The 17,555-nt window shown below is 39.3% G+C and overlaps 1 protein-coding gene across 2 annotated transcripts in view; it reads left to right on the top strand.

Moving 5' to 3' along the window:
* Positions 1–303: 303 nt before the first annotated feature.
* Positions 304–17,555, top strand: part of LOC134355172 (interleukin-23 receptor-like) — an 84,440-nt gene continuing 67,188 nt past the window's right edge. Inside the window, exons 1-5 of one of the 2 annotated variants that reach the window (XM_063064951.1) lie at positions 372–437; positions 540–685; positions 5,340–5,420; positions 7,998–8,291; positions 9,472–9,589. In XM_063064951.1, the coding sequence (XP_062921021.1) occupies positions 5,342–5,420; positions 7,998–8,291; positions 9,472–9,589 (491 nt within the window). In that variant the 5' untranslated portion in view covers positions 372–437; positions 540–685; positions 5,340–5,341. Of the gene's footprint in view, positions 438–539; positions 686–5,339; positions 5,421–7,997; positions 8,292–9,471; positions 9,590–17,555 lie in introns of both variants that reach the window. The other variant, XM_063064952.1, reaches the window with a different exon arrangement.

Consider the following 17,555-nt stretch of genomic DNA (forward strand, 5'->3'; position numbering starts at 1 on the left):
TGCATTATTTAAAATTATATGTGAGATATCATTCATGTTTCTTTAAACAGCAAAACAAAATCTTACAGAAGTCTAAGGGTTATATGCATAAATCAAAGTTTCAGTCATTGCATGTGTGCTTCTTAAAAATAAGCTTGAGGATAGAACTTCTGCACGTGTTGGAAATATGTTACCAAGTCTCAGCAAGAGCAAGACATAAGTCAGCAAACAAGGGGGTTTTCCCAATGAGTCATGTGATCCAGTCAGTACTCAGATGGAAAGTATAGTACTGTACTGAAATTAGTGTCAGCCTAGATTCAGTGGTTTTACTATAATCTGTGTGAAAATAAGAGTTCGTTGTTAAGAAGGCATGCAGGTCCAAAGACTGCAGCAAAAAAACCATCAGGAAGTTCTACACGGCAATCGGTGGAAAGAAACGCACCTTCATTGGAAATAAAGTAAGGCAAATTGATTTCTGTTTATTTTAACCCTGAGAACAATTAAGTGACAGATTCAGAATTAATATTTTTGTTAATGAAAAGAATATGTCACTGTTAAAGGGCTTTGTTCTTGAGAAAAAGCTACCTGGCGTACAAGAAAATACATTCTGTAAGTCTACCACTCGGTATAAATTCAGGACAAACTATTTCCAATGGCAGAGTATAACTTTATGGCTTAACTTTAAGAACATCAGCAAAGAGAAAGGGTAAGTATAGATTTTTTTCTTCTTACTAAGATTGTTAGAGCATATTTTTGATATGTTTATTTTTGGATTCTAGAAATCGTTTGGAAGCCTAGATCAAAAATATACATATACATTTGTAAATGTATAATTCTGGACATTCATATGCTGCTATTCACAGGACAAGACATACCATTCCATTTGCTAAAAAAAATTTACATTGTGTAAGGATAACATCAAGCTTTTGAAAGAAGTTTCTGTTAGTGTTAAGTCCAAAGAATGTTTACATCAACTCTAGCCCCTATGGTGGAACGGCATTATATTGCAGTATTTTCCTATTGATCGTAAGTGGTGGCTGTACCACTTAATGTATCAATATATCTTTCAGCATTTAGTAAGGCACCTTGGAACATGTCAATCTGTAGCATTTAGTTGTGAACAGCTTGCACTGCAATACTCGCAAACTTGAATACACCTTTCAGAAAAGGTGAACAGCTGAAACAGTCAAACGTAAAAATAGAAAATGCTGGAAGTGCCCAGCAGATCAGTCGACATTTGTGAGAAGAGTAATCAGAGACAACATTTCAGGCTGCAGACCCTTTATTTGAAAGGGCTCACAGAAGGAGATCTGCTGGATAGTTTTCTCTGTTAACTGGGGAAGAAGTAATGGTCCAAATTCTATAACATCAGTAAATGGTATTCATTTCTAGTCATTTTTTAAATTTGATCCAGAGTAAAATGTAGATGGATCAATTACTTTTGTCCTTTTTGCCAACCATTGCCCAGTGTAACACAGCTAAATGGTATGTGTTATACTATTTATTCCAGCTATTTATGAGTCTCAGCCTCAGAACAACATTCATATGGCTTAGAATCTGAGTTAGATTGAAAATGTAGCTCAAATGCAGCTCACTACCAAGCAGTTGACCAGTAAACTTACCCTGAAATTCATCTTGTACAGAACATTTGAGTTCAGCAACAGAGGAATCCTGTGTCTTGCAAGATAATATGCTAACTCACTGTCAACAACAAAATGCAATGTTGTATAGGGACCACCATTAGAACAATACAAAATGAAATTTTGGAAGTGAGTTAGGATTTTTTTTCCCAGAAAGCCCTTTTTACAAAGGATCGGGTCATGTAGCACATTGGAGCATAATAGTAATGCAGATTTAATTTCCAGCAAGGTTTATTGGATGAGAGATGTTTGCAGTCTTCATGAATATCATCTCCATTTTTAGCCGATATTCTCTAATTGTAATAACAAATGAGAGTCTCATCAGACAGCATGGTCGACAGCTTAACCAACCATTTTACTGAATTAGAATGTAAACATTACTGAGCAGCTCATTGTCACTAGAATGTTCCTTTTCCATACTGATGGGATGATTGCTAGCATCCATTTGGCTTTCCAGACTACACATTCCAGCTTCTCTCTTGTTAAGGTTAGCTTTATTTCTCACAGGTACATCAAAATGCATCATTTTGCATCAACAACCACGCAGTCTGAGGATTGTTCTGGGAACCCCACAATTGTCTCTATGCTTCTGGCCCCAACAAAGCATGGCCACATCTCACTAACTCCAACCGCATGCCTTCGGAATGTGGGAGGAAACTAGAGTACCCGAAAGAAACCCATGCAGTCATGGGGAGAATGTACAAACTCCTTACAGACAGTGGTGGGAATCAAATCCTGATCTCACTGCCAGTGCTGTCACAGTGTTACACTAAGCTTTCCACTACTGTGCTGCCTAACCTATCACGTGGCTGTACAGTGTGTCCCACATAGACTTTTCTTTTCTGTCTCATCAACTGTGTCACTAAGGCAATGTCGTTTCCTATTTGTACTAATCTTTTCAGTTATAGTGGGAGAGATATTAAGTTCTGTAAAAGGCTTTATTACCCAGGAACATTGAGTAAGAAAGCACTTTGCAGGCTGCTGATGATGTTATTAAATTGTGGTCAATCTTTTTAGTTTGCTCTTTCTTTACATGATAATAAAAATAACATTGTGTATTTCATAAACATTTTATCTTGCATCTGTGTTCTAGCATTGGCCTTTTTATAAAGTAAACTGGGTTGAAATATGGGTTAGCAATTAGAAATTATTCATTGGTCATTATCTTGTATTCATTGTGGTACAGATAATGTAACTTGAATATTCCTGATATCTTATATTCATGAACATACTTTGTGAATGATTCTTTAATTTAATCAGTATTTTTGTCTATAAAAATTGTTCTTTCATCTTCATATTTATCTTGCCCTGCTCCAGCATTTTCTTTAAATTGTGCTGTTTGATCCAACACTCAGTCAAAATCTTTTAAGCAGCTACTTTGCCTCTATTGCTAACATAACATTTTGGAATTTCTTTCACGTATTCTTATTTTTTCTACTCTTGAACTGATCAATAATAATAATGTTCTGGTCAGTAAAGTGGGTGTCAGATTGTGTGTTATAATGTAAGTTTTCTTTATAATGGTGAACTGAACGGCTAGATTAATGGACTTTTCCACATGTGTGATAAGTGATTTCAGCTACTTGAGAAACTTGAAAAGTTTATTACTATAATTATACCACAAACAACAATATATCTTACATAGTAAGCTATTCCAATGATTTTTTTAGCTAATTATGAATTACAATGAAAAACAGAATTTCTACCTTGCTAGGCAAAATCATAACTTACAGGAACAGATCTGATGACCTAAATAGCTTTATGACATTCTAAGAAAAATACAGGGGAAAATATTGCTCGCAGAGTCTGATTGAGATGTGAAAGTAGCGAAAGACATTTGCTTTAGAACAACTTAATGTAATGAGTAGAGTAATAGTTTTTTTTAAATTTTGAATAGGTGTATTGTGATCTACTTGTTATTAAACACTTTATTCCAAAAGATGTTATAAATACAGCTATCTGGTATGCCATCCAACACGAATATGCAATTTGTCCATCTCTGTAACATTGTCCACCACCTCTTTTGAACAGCCCCCTCTGATGCTGAGCTACAACCATGTTTGCAACATCCTGTAACTTCTTGATTTCCTTTCTTGTCTTTTTGTACAAACTTTAACTGGCCCAAAGCTCTGCGCATTCTCTGTTTTAGTGAGGGACAAAATACACGTACCCTTGTCTCCTTAACAGATTGTAGCAAATATTTCAATGCTTGACAATAGTATAAATGTCTTTGTAACTATTGTAAAGTAGCATTGCGTAACAGCGCATAAATCCATATAATTTGTAAATTGATGGGAAATGCGTTTTTTAGATTTTAGGAGGTAGATGTCCATTCTGGCTACTTGCTTGTACTATCTGTTTGCCTGATCTGGTGACAAGGAAGATTACTTACTCCCCATGTAATAACACTAGTAATAGATATATACTACAAACACTCCGACAACAAAATGCATCTTCCATCTTTCCTTTCACTAGGTCTCAGTCAAATTCTCCATTGCTCTAGCTGTACCACAGTTTCTTTGGTGACTCCACTTTCAGAAGAAGTCTCCTTTGTCTTCACCAATAGCACCTGAATACATTTGTCTCACTTCTCAAATATGTCTTGTCAAATTATCTTTCAGGTAGCAGAATTGTTTTGTCCCTCTGCCCAACTATATCTATTACTTACAATATGATTTCCCCATGGAACACATTTTCCCTCCCCTATCTGGGGGACGGGGGGAAACGAGTCTCTCTATAATACTTTTTTCTGCCTCATTACCCACTCCATGCCCCACTTTCTGATTTTTTCAAGTAGTTCCCTTTGTCTCCTCTCACATAATTGCCTAGAACTGCAGTCTACTTGTTTCAGTTGTACTTGTTTTAATTTCATGATATCCACATTTACCAGCCAACATTATTATAATTCAGACTCAAGTAAAAGAGGTGAAGTGATTCTTACAGTTCAGGTCCCACTTGGATTGCACAAATCAAGATTTGTATACATGTATTTTCCTCCATTGTTCCTCTCTTGTCTCAAAGTATGACCACTACTACAGTTTAAACATTGTTAACCATTTTTATGTTAGCACACAAATCATTAATGGTCTGTAGTTCATTTGACTGTCATCTATGAAGCAGTTTGTAGCAGACTTAATTGACTCCCTGTCTGAGACTGTAGTGTCAGTTGGCTCTATCCACATTTCAATGTTATATTTCTCTAATCTTAGTAGAATGTATGTTTATATTCCTTCATGTGTTTTCCTAAATGCATGTTAGTTACCAGCAGTATGCTTCCAGTATGCTCTGTTTAATTTCAGATTTATGGCATCTACTCTTATTCCTTTTCTTTAAATTTTGTAACATATTCCAGTGTATCAATAAAACAATTTTGTATTTTTCATTTTCCTATCTAATTCCAAATTGTAACAGTCAGATGTTCCAATCTGCCTATTCAATCACAATCCCGGGTACACAGTTTGACACAAATCAACATAATATGTACTTTGAAAAAGATTAATTAATTATAATAATTGGACAGAGGAAAAATGGGAACTTTTGAAACTTGTTTAAAATCATTACATGTGTTTAATATCATAAGTTTGAAAAACCAAACCAATGAATCTTTCTTATTTATATAGCTGCTACAAGTATTAAAAAGCAGAAACTTCACAGTTTGTACTAATGTGGAAACGTTATTTCTGTTGTTACTAAGGCTGTGTACAAAATACTCTTTTACAGGAATGTTTAATGACTTCACCATGGGTCTAGCTAGTATAATAAAGACATTAATGGCAATAATATTTTACATCAAATCTTTTGGTGAGTCTTTTGTTTCTATTTTGCACTGCTCATTTAAATGTTAATGACGTCAGATACCCCCAAAACAATTCACGGATAATAATACTTTTAAATTGCAGTCAATATATATTACAAGAAAATACATTTTTGCAGAAACAGCTTTTATGTGCAATGAGAGAAATAGCCAGAAGGAAGCTTCAGATTTGAGGACAAGGTTTGACACTGCTGGGATATCTGTGTCACCACCCAAACAACGTGAGAAAAGGCTTGTGGGCGTATTGATGATTAAGAAGTTCCAGCAAGGTACCAGAAAGCTGCAGTCAGGGCAACGCTAAAGCAAGCAGAAAGAATCAGTATGTTATCTTCTTCAAGGTCTGCTCAGTACATCAAAAATTTTGTTAAATCATTGCAGGTGCGTGAGCTCTGTTCCACACTTTGCATACCCCCACACTCAGTACATCTAACACCTAAAATACTATGAGAATTAAGGCAGATGTGTCTCTAGCAGTGAGCGACACTGCAGAAAGCTGTGAAACAGCTGAGGAATTCTGAGGGCGGTAGATGTAAATCTTGAATAAGGAAAGCTGAGGTGCCCTGAGCACAGCTTATGATTCTACATTGATAAGAAGAAGATTGATCACCTCTGCAATGATTACAGATACTGAGATAGCACCATGCATTTTAGATTTGTGCTTCAATAAATTTGTTTAATTAGTTATAACATTTATGTTGAATTGGGTTAATGAAACTGTTAATGAGTCTACTGACAGAATTCTTTATTTAATTGATGCTACGTGAGCAAGTAAGATTAATGCATGCTGTAATGTTGAACACTTCCACAAGTGGGACTAACCTGTCAAGTGATAAGAATTGTGTTGGAACTGCTTTTGAACCAGCTGATTTAGCAAACACCAATAAAAACAAAATGTGGAAGATCAAGCAGCAAGTATAGGGAGATAAGCATCAGCAACCACTTGTTCTTTAAGATAAGAAATAGAAAACATGCAACATTGTAAAGGGCATGTGTTCTAAAATGGCAATTTAGAATTTATTGGGAAAAGCAAATAGAACTCTGTTTTGCATACATCTTAAGCTGTGTATACCATTGTCTAATTGTAGAGTTGAAAAATCTTCCCATACATAATGCTTTAATAAAATTAAGCAAAAAAGAAAAAAAACTGCCGTGATCTCAACACATCCGTTCAGAAAAAAATACTACTTCTCAATTGAAATAATAAATAAAAAGTGAAAATGTTGAAATTACCCAGCAGTATCTATGGGAAGAAGGAGATAATGGGCTGAAACTTGCAAGTAAATGTAACCTGCCAGGATGTCTCTTCATAAATGTACATCTAAACACAGAAGTCCTAAATTTGCTAATAGACTATAGCCAGTGAAAGTGTCAGTATTCTCCACATGAAAGCAAGTGGTGGAGCTCAGGCTTGCTAAGCTTTGCCCTGTAGGCCCTGCTTGTGGACCCTACACCTCTTCTGAAATGGTACAAGATCTGGCAGCTCATTCATTTAAAGAGATGTTTTACAGATTTCAAGAAGAAAGATAGGAATTAAGTAGATTACATTTATTTGATTATTTATTTCAATTTTTAATAGTCTTTGAATTAATATGAACTAAATATATTCTATATATATGCAATCTAAATCTTGATAGTCTTGACAGATTGCAAAATGTGGGATGTAGCATTGCTGTCTGACAAAGATTTAATCAACAGTTTCCTGGCCTAGGCTTGTTCAGGCCTACCCATGTGACCTGATTTCATTGAGTGCAGCACAAGGGTTAGCCAATCAAATCTGGGACACTCTCAGCCCGTCGAGTCAACCTTCAGGTAAACAAAAGGGCAATGAAAATAGAGCATAAAAGAAAAGAACCAAACGCAGTCGAACATTTGGCTCCTCATGCTCGTTCAACTTTAAGTCTAATGGCAGTTGATGGAAGAGTGGAGAAAATAAAATGAATTAGCATAGATTAATATAAAATTATGTTCTTAATGTTTGTCATATGCATGGTAGACTGAAGGGCTTGTTCCTGTGCTCAATTTCTCTATGAGACTCAAAGATTCGATTCTTTTGACACACCCTGTGAGGTGGGATGCTAAGCCTTGTTTCCAATCAAAAGCACCTGTGTGGGTGTAGGCGAGTTAGGCCAAAGGGCCAATTTCTGATTTCAAAAACTCTATGACTGTCCATGACAATGGTGGATCTTTTACCACAGCACCACCTTCCTGATCTAATCCCATATCCCTCAATTCCCATAAGATCTAAAACATTATCAATCTTTATCTTGAAGGTCTTCAATCTTTTTGGGTAAAGAATTCCAAAGATTCACAAACACTCGGGTGAAGAAATTTCTCCTCACCTTAGTCTAAAATGGTCAGCTTTTTGTGTAGAGATGTCGTCATCTGGTTCCAGACTCTCTTGCCAGGGGAAGCATGGTGCTTGCTACTCTGTCAACACCCTTTAGAGTTGTGTACATTTCAGTCAGATCACAGATCATTCTTCTCAGCTCTAAAGCTAGTGCTCAATGTGAGCAGCAGTTGTTATGTTTGTTGGATGGCCTTTTCAACTCTGTTTTCTCTTTCAGTGGCAGCTATTTCCCTTGTTGAATTTCCTGGTAGAGTCGTGGTAAAGCCGGCTCCTGTCTTCTTGGTGGGTTCAAACATTTCAATCACCTGTGTGACTGGGAACCAGCAGTGTAATATCAATGAATTTAAACTTGATATTAATAGAAAAACAGTACAAATGAAGCGCTTTAATAATACTGCAGCTCATCACTGGATAACCAACGTTACGACCCATAACTCCGTAATAACCTGCTACGTTCAGTGCATTGATGGGACCGACATGTTGGTTTGTAGAGCAGACCTTCAATCTGGTTGTAAGTATGTTATTTCTAAATTACTATCCCTTATTGTAGCTTCATAAAGATGCAAAGGATTTTCTTCCCACTAAAATATCCTTCCTCCGTGGCAAAATGTATGCATTCACACAACAGGGTTGGTTGTTCTACGTCATAAGTACCTGAAGTGATGTAATAATGATGATGTCCGTCCTTGAGTTATGTCAATGCTGAAGAAGCACTGGAAAGGCATGCATTACAAATGGTAGATTATAGCTCCAGGAATGCTGTTGGTAGGCGGCAGGTAGAACGTCCGTGTTAGCGGGAAGGCTGACATGAGTGATGGACACATTTCCATACTGCTGGAACGCTGCACACTTTGGATGGGTATTTCATGCAGCTTTCGTCTGCCGCAGAATTGGTGACAGAGAGCTTGAGAAGGAGCAAAGAGCATGGCACCTCTCCCTTTCCGATAAAGCCCGTGCTCTGTTTTTCTTCTAATTCAAACATCTTTCTTCCCCTTCCAAAGTAAAAAAACATGCAGCTCTTCAACAGGTACAATAGGTAGTCATCTTGGATTCATTTTAAAACTTCCTTGTTGCTACTGTTGTGTTTTGTAACTTCAGAAACTAATCAAAAGAAAAATACAGGAACTGGGAAATGTTTTGTCTGCTTAGTTTTTCTTTTAGTACGGCAAGCACTTGTGATGTGGTGGTGTAATGGCGTATGCCATTCATGTACTACTTACGTATAACCCAAAATGAAAAATGTAAACAACAAGAAAGCTGAATCAAACAATATATTTGCAATATTACTCAAATAGGCTGGCTGGTGACACAGCGAGATCAGTGCCGGACTCCAGAGCGAAGGGTCCCGAGTTCGAATCCAGGTCAGGCCACCACTGAGCACACTTTCCATCCGTGCCGGGTTGAGTGTCAAGCTAGCCACTCGGCCTCGTAAAAAATACAAGGGTCGAGTCAGGAACATTCATAGCGTGACCCGGTTAATCCTGATACCACATGCCAGACAAGAATGGCTGAATGTCTGGTACAACGCACTTAAAAAAAAACCTCAAATAGCAATATCAAACTATGTTGCTTCTAAAGGATTTAAGAAATCATTATATTTACAGACATACTGTTAAAAGTACCCCTTGAAGCATGATGGTAGATCTCAAATTATATAAAGACTTTATCAATGCTGTGATTTATGTTGTTAGACCCACCAGGCCAGCCAAGAGATCTGAAGTGTGTTTGGAGAAAAAACTACATGCAATGTATGTGGAAAGCAGGGAAAAAGACATTTCTAGCAACACGATATACTCTCCATGTCCAAAGGTGAGTGAACACTTTTACATACTGGTATCTGAAAATAACAATGCTGTTCGCGAGAATACCAAATGTCATCTTGGTGGTTTGGCTGCTTCCTCATGGTATCTTAAGAAGGTATTTGAAAAGGTGATTGATCTAACAATTTTTCATAAATCTCTCTTTCAAGAATCAGGGACACAAACAAGGAATGGCAGTTGCAAGTTGCTTGAGGTGTTTTTACCAACTTGGCTCAAAGGAAACCTCTGAGCTTGGGCATCTCTGCCCCTTCCTTATCAATGGCCTGGTTAGGGTTGGAGATTCCAGGAAAATTACCAGGATAAGCAGATTCCAACTTTGATCATGTACTTCCAGTGGAATTATGTGGAAAAGCAGAGGAAGCACTGAGAATTCTCCAGCTTTCAATTCAATTAATATCAAGAGAAATTCCTTTACCTTGAGTAATTAGGCAGATGTCAAAGGAACAAATAAGTTGTGCTTCAAAGGTGCTGGAATGTATTATCTATCTTCCTGCCTGGGCTGTGCCTCAGATGTGGGTATATCTGAAATGATATAGTTCATTGCCAATTTCAAAATCCACTTTGAGAAGCATCTTAATCCAGCCCACTGCAGATCTTCATATGGGCACTTACAGGCATGATTCACAGTTGCCATCTTTGCCACATGATCAACATGGTTGATGCTCATTTTGCCCGTACAAGCAGAGAATGAAGTAACAATGTGCCTTCATTTTTAACAGCCAATAAAACAATTGGGCATAGAAACACAGAAACATAGAAAACCTACAATACAATACAGACCTTTTGGCCCACAAAGCTGTGCCGAACACGTCCCTACCTTAGAACTACATAGGCTTTACCCATAGCCCTGTATTTTTCATAGTAGTAGTCATAGTCATAGTCATACTTTATTGATCCCGGGGGAAATTGGTTTTCGTTACAGTTGCACCATAAATAATTAAATAGTAATAAAACCATAAATAGTTAAATAGTAATATATAAATTATGCCAGGAAATAAGTCCAGGACCAGCCTATTGGCTCAGGGTGTCTGACCCTCCAAGGGAGGAGTTGTAAAGTTTGATGGCCACAGGCAGGAATGACTTCCTATGACGCTCGGTGTTGCATCTCGGTGGAATGAGTCTCTGGCTGAATGTACTCCTGTGCCCACTCAGTACATTATGTAGTGGATGGGAGACATTGTCCAAGATGGCATGCAACTTGGACAGCATCCTCTTTTCAGACACCACCTTCAGAGAGTCCAGTTCCATCCCCACAACATCACTGGCCTTACGAATGAGTTTGTTGATTCTGTTGGTGTCTGCTACCCTCAGCCTGCTGCCCCAGCACACACATCCTCAGCATCGTCCGGCAGATGTTAAAGGACCTCAGTCTCCTCAGGAAATAGAAACGGATCTGACCCTTCTTGTAGACAGCCTCAGTGTACTTTGACCAGTCCAGTTTATTGTCAATTCGTATCCCCAGGTATTTGTAATCCTCCACCATGTCCACACTGACCCCCTGGATGGAAACAGGGGTCACCGGTACCTTAGCTCTCCTCAGGTCTACCACCAGCTCCTTAGTCTTTTTCACATTAAGCTGCAGATAATTCTGCTCACACCATGTGACAAAGTTTCCTACCGTAGCCCTGTAGTCAGCCTCATCTCCCCTGCTGATGCATCCAACTATGGCAGGATCATCAGAAAACTTCTGAAGATGACAAGACTCTGTGCAGTAATTGAAGTCCGAGGTGTAAATGGTGAAGAGAAAGGGAGACAAGACAGTCCCCTGTGGAGCCCCAGTGCTGCTGATCACTCTGTTGGACACACAGTGTTGCAAGCACAAGTACTGTGGTCTGCCAGTCAGGTAATCAAGAATCCATGACACCAGGAAAACATCCACCTGCATCGCTGTCAGTTTGTTGAACACACTGGAGAAGTCAAAAAACATGACCCTCACAGTGCTTGCTGGCTTGTCCAGGTGGGCGTAGACACGGTTTAGCAGGAAGACGATGGCGTCCTCAACTCCTAGTCGGGGCTGGTAGGCAAACTGGAAGGGATCTAAGTGTGGCCTGACCATAGGCCGGAGCAGCTCCAGAACAAGTCTCTCCAGGGTCTTCATGATGTGGGAGGTCAATGCCACCGGTCTGTAGTCATTGAGGCCGCTGGGGCGTGGCGTCTTCGGCAGAGGGACAAGGCAGGACGCCTTCCACAGTACAGGAACCCTCCGGAGCCTCAGGCTCAGGTTGAGTACATGGCAAAGTACTCCACATAGCTGAGGGGCACAGGCTTTGAGCACCCTGGTACTGACACCATCCGGTCCTGTAGCCTTGCTTGGGTTGAGACGTTTCAGCTGTCTTCTCACCTGTTCAGCTGTGAAGCCCACCGTGGTGGTTTCATGTGGGGAAGGGATATAGTCATGAGAGCAGGGTGGGGGACTGTGAGGAGGGATAGGAGGGGAGAGTGGAATATGTGTTGGTTGGGGGCCAACAACAGATGAATCATGTGGGGGATGGGCAGGGGCCACAATGTCAAATCTGTTAAAGAACAGGTTAAGTTCGTTGGCCCTGTCCACACTGCCTTCAGCTCCTCTGTTGCTAGTTTGCCAGACCCAGTGATGGTCCTTATCCCACTCCAGACCTCTAAGCTCCATTTACCTATCCAGGAGTCTCTTAAAAGACCCGATCGTATATGCCTCCACAACCGCCGCCGGCAGCCCATTCCACACACTCACCACTCTCTGCATAAAATCTTACCCCTGATATCTCCTCTGTACCTGCTTCCAAGCACCTTAAAGCTATGCCCTCCCATGCTAGCCATTTCAGCCCTGGGAAAAAGCTTCTGACTATCCACACGATCAATGCCTCTCATTATCTTGTACACCTCAATCAGGTCACCTCTCATCCTCCATCGCTCCAATGAGAAAAGGCCGAGTTCACTCAACCTATTCTCATAAGGCATGCTCCCCAATCCAGGCAACATCCTTGTAAATCTCCTCTGCACCCTTTCTATGGTTTCCATGTCCTTCCTGTAGTGAGGTGACTAGAATTGAGCACAGTACTCCAAGTGGGGTCTGACCAGGGTCCTATATAGCTGTAACATTACCTCTTGGCTCTTAAACTCAATGCCACAGTTGATGAAGGCCAATGCAGCGTATGCATTCTTAACCACAGAGTCAACCTGCGTAGCAGCTTTGAGTGTCCTATGGACTCAGACCCCAAGATCCCTCTGATCCTCCATACTACCAAGAGTCTTACAATTAATACTATATTCTGCCATCATATTTGACCTACCAAAATGAACCACCTCACACTTATCTGGGTTGAACTCCAACTGCCACTTCTCAGCCCAGTTTTGCATCCTATCAATGTCCCGCTGTAACCTCTGACAGCCCTCCACACTATCCACACCTCCAACCTCTGTGTCATCAGCAAATTTATTAACCCATTCCTCCACTTCCTCATCCAGGTCATTTATAAAAATCACAAAGAGTAGAGGTCCCAGGACAGGTCCCTGAGGCACACCACTGGTCACCGACCTCCATGCAGAATATGATCTGTCTACAGCCACTCTTTGCCTTCTGTGGGCAAGCCAGTTCTGGATCCACAAAGCAATGTCCCCTTGGATCCCATGCCTCCTTACTTTCTCAATAAGCCTTGCATGGGGTACCTTATCAAATGCCTTGTTGAAATCCATATACACTACATCTACTGCTTTCCCTTCATCAATGGGTTTAGACACATCCTCAAAAAATTTAATCAGGCTCGTAAGGCACAAACTGTCTTTCACAAAGCCATGCTGACTATTCCTAATTATATTATTTCGCTTCAAATATTCACAAATCCTGCCTCTCATGATCTTTTCCATCAATTTACCAACCACTCGCTGGTCTATAATTTCCTGGGTTATCTCTACTCCCTTTCTTGAATAAGGGAACAACATCCACAACCCTCCAATCCTCATGAACCTCTCCCATCTGCATCGATGGTGCAAAATGCATTGATGGACAAGGAGGCATAAATTAATGAGTTCCCACACAAAAAAAAAGTACGCATCTGCGTGCCTGATACTTTAATGCTCTGCCGTCTATGATTGGGTCACTGACCTAATGCGTTCATTGACACAATCACTGTCCTACTGTATTTTCATATGCCCTGCTGCTACTTGGAAGAGTTCCTCTTTCCAAGAGTCACTTTGTCACTTATTTCCTGTCTGAGGATACAGATACTCCTGCTCCTAGTGTTATTTTATGTACATACAATCAGTCTATGTAGATAATCTGATTTTACCTATATATGGCCACCCTCAGCAGTTAGTTGTATGTTGTCTTTTTAGTATATAGGATTGCTTTTATATTTATATTTATTGTGTTTTTCACACTTATGGTTCATCAGATCTGGAGTAACAATCAGTTCACTCTCCTTTATACTCATTGTCATGAATGACAATAAACAATCTTGAATCTCAGTCGATGGGCCTGCTTTTAGCTATGCACACCTGCAGTACATATTGCAATAAAGAGTCAGAGTCTTGAATCTAGTGCTATTCACATCACTGGGCTCAATCTATGCTGACAACCACCAGGCTGAAGAAACGCTGAAGTAATGCCTTTCCCCAGTCTCCACCCTGAGTATCACTCACTCCCACTGGTTTTCTAAACCCCGAACCCTATGTTTTCCCTCACTTCCATGACAGACTTTTACACTTCTCCATTATGGCTCTGTGTTATGATTCCTACCGGTAAAGATCCATCAGCACTGATCATTGCAGGCATCTGTTTCCAACATTGCACCTGGAGAGAAAGCAACCCTTAAGAGTGTTTTATATCATTTTTCCTAATGTTATTGTGTTTCTTTTGGGGCAGTGGAAGATATCTAATCAGATGTAAGTGCTTATGCAGCTCTCATTTCACACACTGCATTATTGTAAATTCCAGCTTTGAGGCAGGAGAGAATATATCATCACCTGCTGTGAAAATTAGGGCAGTTTTCACTCCATGTGGAATGTTAAAATGGAGCTTGCATGGTTCCACAGTTGGAAAAGAGGGTCAGTTACGAATTACCACCATGTCACCTTCCTGACCGTGTCCTTGTATGTAAGGATGATTGGAATAAGGGTTTGAATGGTCACTTTCTTCCAACCAGCTGGCCTCTTGCAGCGGTCAATTGTTCTGACTCTGCTGGACCATGCTTTTGTTGCACCAATATTGCCTTTCGCACCAGACTCTATGCTTCATGTTGGAGGAAGGGAATCGTAGGGAGAAAGAAAACATGACAGAGCAGCAGTGAAAAAAAGCAACCGTTCAGCATCAAAAGAAATAATCTAGAAAGAGCAAGCTTTAGGTGGAGGACAAATATAAAGTCAATACAGACCACAGTGTTGAATACAGTTGTGAAGTGTTTCTTTAAAATGTTGTCACCCTTTTGGCCTGGCAAATCTTTTAATCTAGTTTCCCCAGACTATCTTAATAACTATACTGCACAGCTATGTAATTGGCTTTAGTTTTCTTGAGTAAGCTATGTTCTTCACAACTAAATGTAATTACCTATCAGCAGAACAAGCAGCTGTTGGACGAGCTCCGTGGGTCAGGCAAAGGTATAACCAATGTTTCGGACTGAGAGCCTGCTATTATATTCTGTATTATTGTGCTCTCATTTCTCTAAAAATCCTTTACTACTTACTACTGATTGACAATATATCACAACACAGACTCCTAACACACTAACATCTTTTTACTGTTGCTGTCCATTTCACCTTTACTCATCCTACTTCCCATTCTTCAAGGCTAAGTTTATTAACTATTGTCCTTGTTTTGTAGAATATAGAACAGTACAGCCAAGGAAAGGGCTGTTTAGTCCACTATGATTGTGCTAACTACAATGCCATTTTAGATTGCACATCTACGTGCACATGGTCCAATCCTTCCATTCTCTGTCTGTTTATACCCCTGTCTAAATATCTCTAAAAAGTTACTGTTGCATCTTCTTCTACCAGCTCTCCCAGCAGCACTTTCCAAGCACCTACACTCTCTGTTAAAAGAGCTTACTCCTTTCATCCTTAACTATGCTGCTACTCCAACATGTCCTTCTCCCCTTTGTTTTTCTGCTAATAGTTCTAGCTGCACAGTTCAGACACCTGTCTTAATCTACTTATCGACAGAGATACAGAACATCAACCACTTGTGTTCATATGATGCCATTAATGTGGTGAAATGTGTCAAAACAGTAAACAGATCCTTCTTGAAGCAAAAATTGACTCCAAGGACGTCAAAGAATACTGGGACAGATGACTTCTTTATAAAGTAATGTGCCCTGTGGACGACGAGGAGCTGATACATGTACCATGCTTAGATTTCTAGAAAGTATTGGATAAGGTGTCACAGCAAAGATTGTAAATTTTTTAAAATCTCCATATTTTGGAAATCTGAAACAAACGCATAATTATTGAAAGCATTCAACAGGCCATGGTTTTGACTGCAAACTATTTTTCTTTTCCAGTATTTTACATTTTTGTTCTGAATGTAGGTTATTTTGGAAAATCAAAGCTCATGGTGCAAGGGGGTGTTGTTTTGGTATGGATAAAAAACTGGCTGGTTAATAGGGAAAAGGGAATAGTCCAGATGTAATACAATGTGCCACAGTGGCCAGCCAGAAAAAGTCCTCAACTACTGCGATTTATATACATGGCTTGAATAAAGACACCAAAGAAGTGGTTGCTAAATTTGCTAATAACATAAAGATATGCAGAGAAATAAGAGTGAGGAAGGTACGAAGGAATATAAATGGTTAAGTGAAGGGGTAGAGCTGTGAAAAATGGAGGATAATGTGTAGAATATATAAATTTGTTCAATTAGGTGGGAAAAATTAAAATGGTGGGAGATTAAAGAGCTCGGAAATGCAAAGAGATTTGTGTGTCCTAGGAAATACAAAAAAAATATTTATTGCTAAAGGAATTGCATTCAAAAGTAGGGAGGTTATGCTTTGGTTGTCTAGCATATTGATAAGACTACATCTGGAGTATTGCTTAAGTATTGATTTCCTTATTTAAGAACGGATATAAATCTTTTGAAGCTGTTCAGAGAAGGTTTGTTATATTAATACTTGAAGCTGGCAGGCTATCTTCTGTATAAAACTTGGATCTGCTTGTGTTTAGAAAGGTGAAGAGAGATTTAATTGAAACATAGAAGATCCAGAGGGAATAAGACAGAGTGGATGTGGAGAGGATGTAATAATATAGAACTGGGCATTGCCTTTTAAAAGTAACGGGTTGCCCACTTGAGATTGAGGTGATATTTTCTTTCATTGGTTCATGCCTTTGCTATTCCCTCACAAAAGGAGTTTCTGCAAATATTTTGACAATGGAGGATAGACATATAGTTGATAAGTAGGGTGATAAAGGTTGTAATCAGATCAGCTATGATCTTACTACACAGCACAGGCTCGTTAGGGTGAGTGGGTCAGCTTTTAGTGTAGTTTGAATCAGGATGGGTTGCTTGGGGGAGCTGAAAACAATGTATTAAAATGTCTAAAAAACATGTAAAGTGCTTTGAAAAAGTATTCAGCCCCAATTCTTTGTTTACTAAAATAAATATTACAACCAGGGATTTTGATCAATTTAACTGAAAATTTTTATTTGTGAATCACATGCTTCTTTATTTTCACTGTAGAGCCCAAAAAACAGGGGAAATTGGAAAGCATGATAAACTAAAAATTCAAAAGCTGAAATGTCGACAGTTCAGAAGTGTTCATCCTCCTTTGCTCAGTACTTAGTTGAACCCCTCTCACAGATATTACATCCAGGAGTCTTTTTGGATAAGTTTCTATTAGCTCTGCACAACATGATGGAGCAAGATTTGTCCATTCCTCCCTGCAAAATTGCTCAAGCTATGCCAGGTTCGTTGAGAAGCAACGGCAGACAGCAACTTTAAGGTCTTGCCAGAGATGTTTAATCAGGTTAAGATCCAGACTCTGACTGGGCCA

This window comes from Mobula hypostoma, chromosome 12, assembly GCF_963921235.1.
Source record: "Mobula hypostoma chromosome 12, sMobHyp1.1, whole genome shotgun sequence".
NCBI lineage: Eukaryota > Metazoa > Chordata > Chondrichthyes > Myliobatiformes > Myliobatidae > Mobula > Mobula hypostoma.